The sequence below is a fragment of the Gavialis gangeticus genome, unplaced genomic scaffold (genome assembly GCF_001723915.1).
Source record: "Gavialis gangeticus isolate Ggan-Ray unplaced genomic scaffold, GavGan_comp1, whole genome shotgun sequence".
NCBI lineage: Eukaryota > Metazoa > Chordata > Crocodylia > Gavialidae > Gavialis > Gavialis gangeticus.
In genome coordinates this window covers 3,118,262-3,126,626 of record NW_017729019.1, presented here as the reverse complement: position 1 = coordinate 3,126,626, position 8,365 = coordinate 3,118,262, and the positions used below count along the sequence as shown (strand labels likewise).

The 8,365-nt window shown below is 55.2% G+C and overlaps 1 protein-coding gene across 3 annotated transcripts in view; it reads left to right on the top strand.

Annotated features, from left to right (window-relative positions):
- Window positions 1–3,258: 3,258 nt before the first annotated feature.
- Window positions 3,259–8,365, top strand: part of NAV1 (neuron navigator 1) — a 229,355-nt gene continuing 224,248 nt past the window's right edge. For all 3 annotated transcript variants that reach the window (XM_019513822.1, XM_019513823.1, XM_019513821.1), the window contains exons 1-2: window positions 3,259–4,132; window positions 5,738–5,832. In XM_019513822.1, the coding sequence (XP_019369367.1) occupies window positions 3,291–4,132; window positions 5,738–5,832 (937 nt within the window). In that variant the 5' untranslated portion in view covers window positions 3,259–3,290. The remainder of the gene's footprint in view (window positions 4,133–5,737; window positions 5,833–8,365) is intronic.

Sequence of the window (8,365 nt, the reverse complement as noted above, 5' to 3'; positions counted from 1 at the left end):
CTATCCCGCGCAGGTGCTGCCTGCCCGCCTGGATGCCACGCTTACCCACCCCACTCGGCATCCAGCCACTTGCCACCCCCTGTCCCTCATCCAGCCATCAAGGGTACACTGCTAAGCATCCAGCCACCGGGGGTACACTGACCCAAAAAGGTTGAAAACGCCTGCTGTAGGGGCTTCAGGAGGCCTTTGAGGATTCTTCACACTAAGCCGACAGCAGCAATCTGAATTGGTTTGTTTGCAGATCAGTTCTTGTTTTGCATAATTCTCACCCCCGGGTTGAAGTTCCTGTCACAAGGGAGTCACCTCCCCTCCTGGGCACCACATACAGATCGCATGGGCTGGACAACCCAGGCATTTAAGGCCAGCTGTGACGTTAGGTGAATTACAGGAAGCTGTGACCTTAGGTGAATTCAGCCTGAAATGCAAATAAGTTTAAGAAGTTAGAATACTGGTATTGAACCCCAGAGCAGAGCTGATGCTAAGAGCAGACACAGCCCCCAGGGAGCATACCCCTGGCCCAGGCCCTGAGCCAGCCTGCTGTGAAAGCACCCCAGCAACCACCATGACACTGTGACACCGATGGGTCTGCTCACCTGTTTAAAGTATTAGGCTCCCACTGAAGCATTGTGCTAAAGAGGCACCACTTGCCAGCTGCAGGTGCCATCATATTGGCAATCATAGCAGGAGAAAGGCCCAGCCCCTGACACTGGCCTGTGATACTCATCCTGTCTCACCTGGGATCTCTGAGCACTCCCGGGTACCACTGTTATGGCTGTCATTATTTATTACAGGCATGACCAGAGTGCCCAGAGTTCAATTCCAAGGATCCCCCTGTACAGGACTGTATAGACGCAAAGTAGAGGCAGTCCTTGGGGAGGCATCACATATGCCATTCCCATCAGGGTCAACTGCATTGAGTGGGTATGTGCATGCAGCCCTGGACATACAGCCACCAAGCAAGGTTTGGCCCTGTGACTTGCAAATCTGGTCTCACTACAATCCTTCCAGAGCCTGCACAGAGAGATCAGCCTCCCCATTTGCTGCAATCGACCCGGTGTCCATCTGAGCGTTTCTCGGCAGTCACAGTACTGCGGTCGCCCATGCGTGCTGTAACATGTTGTTGTGTGATGCAGAGTCTGTCACACAGACCATGTCCCCAGGCACTGAATGGAGGGACAGCAAATCCCAGGAAGAGGGGATGCATGTCCAGATGAAATTCAAATGGAGATGGCAAGCCCATGTGGGCTGGGAGGAGAGCTGCAGTGGAAAACACTCTGTCATCTGGCACAGTGAGGGGGGACAGAGAGAAGGCTGGCACTAGACAGGACGCAGTGATGGAGGAGCTGGGCAGAAGGGCTGTAGGATCCATAGGAAGTTGGCAGCTGAGGAGAGTGGGTTTGAACTGGCCCCAAGATCACTCACCTAGCTCGGCAGAGTGTTTACAGTGCCATTCAGACAGGGAGAGCCTTGCATGAGGGCTCTTCAGAGCCGCTACTGCTTTGAACCTCAGCACAGGGCCTGACCTCAATTTCCTGTAATATGACTAAACTGCTGGGGTCAGCGATATGGATTCAGGGTGGCTTTTTAATGGAAATTGAATTCTTGAAGCTGTTTCATCTGCCTTTCCACTCTGGTATATGAAAGAGATTCCTCCAGGCCACCAGGGCTTAGACAGGGACATGCTTGGTGCAGCTGCATTTCATCCTTTCCCGTCAGCTGGAAGGGGCCACTGGGGCAGAGGGAATCTCCTTGAGACGTGGCTCAAATAGGGGGGCAGCAGGGGTTTGAACCAACACACCAAGCAGGGAGAGCACAAGCAGGAAACCAGGGAAATGGCCATTGTGTAGCAAGGTGTTGGCCCCCGGCCTGAGGTGTTGTTTCCCCAACTCATAGGGTGCTACCAAGAGAGTAGCGGGGAGGGGGCCAGAGCATTAAGATGGAGCACCAGCCCAGGTGTCCCCATGCACCATGAAGATCGATGTCAAGGCTGGGTTTTCTTCAGAGCCCTCTCCAGGTTGAGGGCCTGCTGCTAAGTGAGGGTTGGGATCTTAACTCCTCAGTGCTTTTCTTTTGTTGGGGGTCAGAGCAAGGACCTATTAGTCACCCCTCTCAGAGAAGCATCCTCACTTCCAGGCCTCCACAGTGACCATTTTTGTCACATCAGAGCAGCTCCAGCCAGAGAGACAGTAGGGGACCCAACTGACAATGGCCTACTGCCTGGCTTAAAGGACACTGAGATGCTGGAGCCTGAATTAGGCAATATATGGACGTTCAGGAGAGCACTGCTCTGGAGAGCACTGTGGGAGTGGAGCAGACACCCTCAGCCCCCAGGGTCTCTGCCAGGCTGGCAGCATGGACATCCCTCTTGGGATGCCTCTTGGGATACCCCTGCCTGGAGGGACAGTGACTGGGTCTCCCAAGTCTCCCCAGGGAGTGTGCTGCCCATGTCCCTCATCTGCTGCCATCTGTACCACCCCTATGGCTCCTCTGCTGTCATGGCTCTACAGGCATCTCTCTTAGCTCCTGGCTGAAAGCAGAGCAGGAAAAATACAGCCATGGCAGGAGGGACTGAATGAGGACACAACCCCTCCAGAGGAGCACTAGCCTCTTACACAAGCCACAAGAGCTCCTAAGAACAAGGAGCCCCCTGGCAGCAAGGGAAGGCTCATGGACTCTTCATCCATGGGCGTAATCCAAAGCATTTCCTCTGGTACCATGGTCTGGGGGACCTGCTGTCAGGAGAGCCCTGCTAGCCCCTGACATCCACCATGAGCAGCCCAGGGCTAGTCATAGAAACCATAGAGAAGCAGGGCTAGAAGGGACCACCCCCATAGATCATCCTGTTCAACCCCCTGCCTGAGGCAGGATCATCCCCATCCAAACCATCCCATACAATTTCATAATCTAATAGCTTAGTAAAACTACCATGAACCCTAACATAACACAGACCAAACATCCAACCTGCCACAAGTGAAGCAGGGGAACCGTGGCAGCCATCGCCTGCTTCTGGAGGAGGTTATTATACACTCAAGTGGTCCTGGGTAGCGGGTCATGCCCCCCCAGTACAGAGGAAGGCAAAAACCCCCACAGTCCGTACCGATCTGATCATGGGGGAAACTCCCTTCCTGACCCCCGGGTGAGTGGAGGCGAGTGGAAATATGCCGAGTGGAGGGGCAGGACCCTCCAGCCCGAAACCTCTGAACAGGGACTGCCCCTGCTGAGCCCAGACTTAACTTGCTCTGCTCTGCTCTCCTCTCTCCAGGTCGCTAGCCCTTGAACCCGCCTCGCCGATGATGAATGGGACGGCCAACGTGAACCCGCCTGGCCGAAGCCACTATGCCTCCGCCATTCCAGTGCCTCGCACCATGTCCCAGAGCAAGCTGCATGCCATGGCAGCATCACCCAGGCTACCCTTACAGCAGAGCAGCCTGGGCACTGCCCCCTCCCCACGGGCTTCGCCACCATGGCCAGGAAAGGCACCAACCAACATTACCACCCCAGCCTCCAAAGGCCCTAAGCAGAAGAGTGCTGCCAAAGCCCCCATGAGCACTGGGGCTGGCCCTGACAAGGCAGAGCCACCCGAGTCCAAAGGGCCAGATGCTGAGTCTGGCCTCAGCCAGGTCACGTCACCCTCAAGCAGCAGCTCCCCAGGGGTGCAGAAGGTGACACTGAGAGCCTCTGGGGTGCCTAGGAAGTTGCAAGTGCAAGGAACAGAGAGAGACAAGGACAGCTCAAAGGCTGGGGAGGTGCCTAGCAGCCACAGCACCAAGAAGGGCTTGGGGAGACCCAGTGGCCCTGCTGAACTGCCCAAGACACCTCAGCTGCAAGGGAAGAGCCCCTCCCGCTTCAGCCTGCACAGTGAGAGTGGGCTGCCTGGGCCCCAGGACACACTCAGTGCTAAGAGGCCGCAGAGCTGCCCCCTGAAGGGCCAGTGGGCATCAGAAGTGACCTGGAAAGGCAGTGGGGTGCCCAAGCCCTGTGCAAGGGAGGACAGGCCCCCGGTGAGCTCCTTGGACACCAGCAGCTTGGCACCGAATAAAGGGCCAGCATTACACTCTGGGGCCATCAGCTTCTCCACAGCCCCACAGCAGAGTCACCCTGTCACCGCCACTGTGGCGCCCTTCCACTACCGGTGAGTCCCCTGCGCTCACTCAGCACGTGCTGGGCATGGGGCAGGGCCTTCCCCTGCTGTTTTCTGTTTTTCCTTGCCCAAGCCCTAGGGTTTCAGCAGGCCACAGACTCTTGCAGGCAATGGTTCACTGCCATCAGCTCCCTGAGCCACTGCCCGGCTCTGTGCTATGCTGGTGGCTTTTGCCCCAAGCAGAGCCTCCGCCATGGACCACACAGGAGCCAGGAGGGAAGCCACCAACCCCACTGAGGCCTATGCCCTTCCATTGGTGTGGGTGACATCAGCAGACCCCAAAGTGTCAGCACATCCCAGCCATAGGGTTTTCAAAAAAGACGGGTCTGGAGTAGCCTTCAGAGCCTAAGGCACTATTGGCTTGGCCCTCCCTGCCAGCCAGGAGAAACGTGCTAGAAAGGAGAACATGGCTGTCCTGGACCTTCTCCCCTGACAGCAGTGAGGCTGCCAGCCCAGCTCTCTGGAGCCGTGCACTGACCTTCGTCCCACAGGAGCTCCCAGAGAGGTGGGTCCCATGGGGCCCCAGGGGCAGCTGGCAGCAGTGCCCAGAACAGGCAGCTGGAATAACCCTCAGGGGACTTTGTATTAAAGCTCGTTCCATGGGATTGAGCAACACTGAGTAGTTAACAGCTGGGTCCCTTGCAGACTTGGCAGCTCAGTGCTCTGTTATACGCTGCCCCTCTCTCTCAGACCAGGGAACCAAGAACTCAAGGGCCCAGCTACAGGCTCTGTCCAGCCGAGGAGAGGGGAATGCATATGCCACTCTGCTGTCATATTTAGAGTTTCTAGCCTTCATGGATGCAAGAAACAAGCTTAACAATGTGGCCCCAGGGCCAGAGCCATGGAGCCTGTGTCCATGGTGCACTGAGGACCCCACTCATCTTCATCCACCTGGGCTAAGGGACATGATGTTCCCAAAGCATAATGGGATCCCCTGAACAAGACATTAGGATGAAGAGTTTTGGCAGCTTGGTGATGCTCCGTGATGGTGATGCCAGCAGCCATCCACCACCCCTGACAGGAGGTAGCGATGGGCCAGAAGGGCAAGGACCTGCAGGGACAGAGACACGGTGTAACCAAAGGGGTGCAGTGTTCCCCAGTTCCACCACAAGTCCTTGCCTGGAGGGTTTCAGGTGGAGACTGACTCTAGGGGATGCTTCCCAAAGGAGGGGATTGAGCAGCGGGAGGTCAGAGCCACCAAAACATCCTCCTGCCAGAGGTAGCTGCTTCCTCCCAGCATGGCACCTCCTCCCACTGTACAGCAGGGGTGTGCCTGGAGAGAGCCTCCATGCCTGTGAGGGCTTGACGCTACTCTGAGAAGGGCCAGGTGGGCACGTTGCTAGAACAGAATGGGCCAAAGATCTCATTTCTGCTTCCCCAGCCGTGTCCTGCCTCCCAGGCAGAATGAGCAGCCTCGCCACCAGCAACCAGGATCTGCTGGTTCCAGCAAGGTCCCCTCCACCTGTGCGGCCCCCTTGTTTCTCCAGTCACTGTTACTGCCATGGAGCTTGGGACCCCGTGTCTGCTGCCTATGACAGCTTCCTGCAGAGTTGGCCCTGAGCCCCACAGACCTTAACACCTTGCTCTGCCTTCCAGGCTGCAGGGGGACAGGGAAAGAAGTGAGCCCTCCCCAGAGGAGCACCCACAGACCAGCCCTGCAGAGGGGCCTGAACCCCACTTCCGAGGCTTGAGTAAGTCAATCCAGGATTTACACCTCTGTGGGTTGGGAGTGGAGGGGGCACTGCCTTGAGCAAGCAGCCTTGTCACAGGCTGGGATGGGAGTGGTGCTCCGGAATGGGCCTGAAGTGTCTATTTGTAGGCTGCGTTTTATGGTAACTAACCAGTAGCTGATGGGGCCAAATCCTGCCCTCAGTGATGCCTGGTGCAAATTTGGAATCACTCCAGTGGTGGTGAAGTGTTTGCACTGGCAGAGATGTGGGCAGGACAGAGCGAGGAAGAAGGACCGAGATGCTGTGTAATTGCTGACTAGGAAGCCATTGCCTGCCTGCCCCTACTGACTCAGTCTGCGAGGTACAGGAGGCCGGTAGTGAGCCCGTGGTGAATGAGATGCCCATGGGCCACACTTGGTGCCCAGCTGGGTTCAGCTGGACATTTGTTCTGAACTGAGTCAGGCATCAGTGTGGTTTTTATAGAGCCCTGAGCTTTAGGGGCAGGGAGGCTGGTGGGGAGGGTGAAGTGAGCCCAACTGTACCATTGGGACCTGCATAGGTTGTAGACATGCCCCCTTTTGCCTTGCGGCAGTGCAGAATGGGCTTAAAAGGTGGCTCTGCACTGGAGTGAAGGAAGTGCAAGGTGCTGGGCTATAGAGAGTCAAGCTCCTAATAGAAGAAGCAGGGGAGCTCTAGCATCAAGGAGGAGGCACCCCAAAGTGGATTGTTTCTGGGGGCCTGGGCACTACTGTTGTACTGAGATTCATGGAAGAAGGGATTAGGTGCAAGCTGTTTGACCTCCTCTGCTCCAGAACTGATATTCATGTGCGAATAAAGCCAGTTACATGTCAAATATACCCAGATTTCCTTGTCAGTGGGAATCTGTCCTGTAAAGCCCTGGAACTGTGCTGCCACTGAGCAAAGGGCACCACTGGTATCAGACTGGGACAATGGCGCCACATGATTATTGTGAGCTATCTCTAATGCAACACACTTCAGGACCCTAGTCAGGGCTCATTGTACTGAGCATTGTATAGACATGTGCATAGGCACTGCCTTCCCAAAAGAGCCTGCAGCCTTGGACTTTGGCCATGGCTAGAGAAGGAGCAACCAATGTGACCAGCCTCTCACTGGGTACAAGGCATTAGCCTGAAACCCTCAATGGACTGAGACTTTGTTGCTGGGAGGCCTCTTTTCCTCCCTGGCAAAGTGGTATCATAATACTCAGCAGAGGCTCTGAACTGGAGTTCCCTTGGTTTAGATGGAAAGAGAATATTGCATGAGTGTGTGAGACCCCTTCAACCCTGCCCCTTCATTTTCTTTTGGCCAGGCAGCCAGGCATGCTGAAGATCTTCCATTTATTTGGAGATGTGGGGGCAGGGTGGCTAGGCGCAGAGCTTGGCAGGGACAAGTGGTGGGCAAATAAAAATATCTGAGTGAAGGCAGTCAGGCTATGAGGGAACAAGTTGTCAGTAGATTGCTCCTAGTTCGGCACTGAAATAAGCCATCAGGCTTACTTGGGCTAAAGGCACAGGGTGCTGAGCTCCAGTGAAAATCTGATCATTGGTGTCGCTCTGGAAGCTGACTCAGATATGAGCTGCTAAGCAAGTCTGAAAATCTTCCCAGACTTAGTGGTGAGCATTTGGAAGCTGGCCCTGCAGGCACAGTATTGCTGAGGTGTACTGTGTCTGCTTGACCCTTGGTAAAGGAGCAGAGCAGTGGCTGAGAGCTAGAAAACCTCCCGTTGGTCAATAAGGAGCGTTCTGGCCAGAATGTGTTGAATATTTGTACTGATTCTTCTAGTAGGAGTCTACTCAGAGCTCTCTCTCTATCTGTCTGCCTGCCTGTGGTTGGCCAGACTACCCGACTGCTTCTGTATTGAGAACAAAGGGTACACGTAAGGATCTCTGACCTCAGTCGAATTCATCAGATACCGTAACTAAGTCTAGCCTATTCTGGGAGATTCCTGGTGTTTCCCTCTAATAGGTCTATACTGTTGTACTGAAGCTTCTGCAGACATCCCTGATCCGGCTCGCTCTGGAGCTGCCAGAGTAGCTGCAGTAGTCCACAGCTCAGCATGGCCTAACTGGCCCAGGTGTCCACCAGCTTTTTGGGTGGGTTTTGCAGTTTGCAACCACTGCAGCATAGACAGCCTGTGGGAGTATGGCTGTGAGCTCTCCACCAACTGGGCAGAGTAGGGGCCTAGTACAGACCCTGGCCCTGGGTTTGTGTCCTGGCTATTAACAAGGTAACACTCAGGAGCAACCGTCTCCCTCCCCAGCTGTGGCTGTTTCCCAAGAATCTTGCCCTATAAATGCAGAGATGATGGGTTTAAAGTTTCAGCAGCCACTGGGTGCCCTCCATTCCCATGGAAGTCAATGGAGAGAAAGGTGCTGTGCAATGGTTAGTATCAGCCCTTCACTCTGAACACAGTGCCTGGCTACCCACTGGCTTGGCTACACAGTGGTCACTCATTGTCCCCCACTGTGGACTGGGTGTTTACCTCTCTGCTGACTGGTCTGTCTCAGAGCCTGCTTCCTGCTCCAATACAATG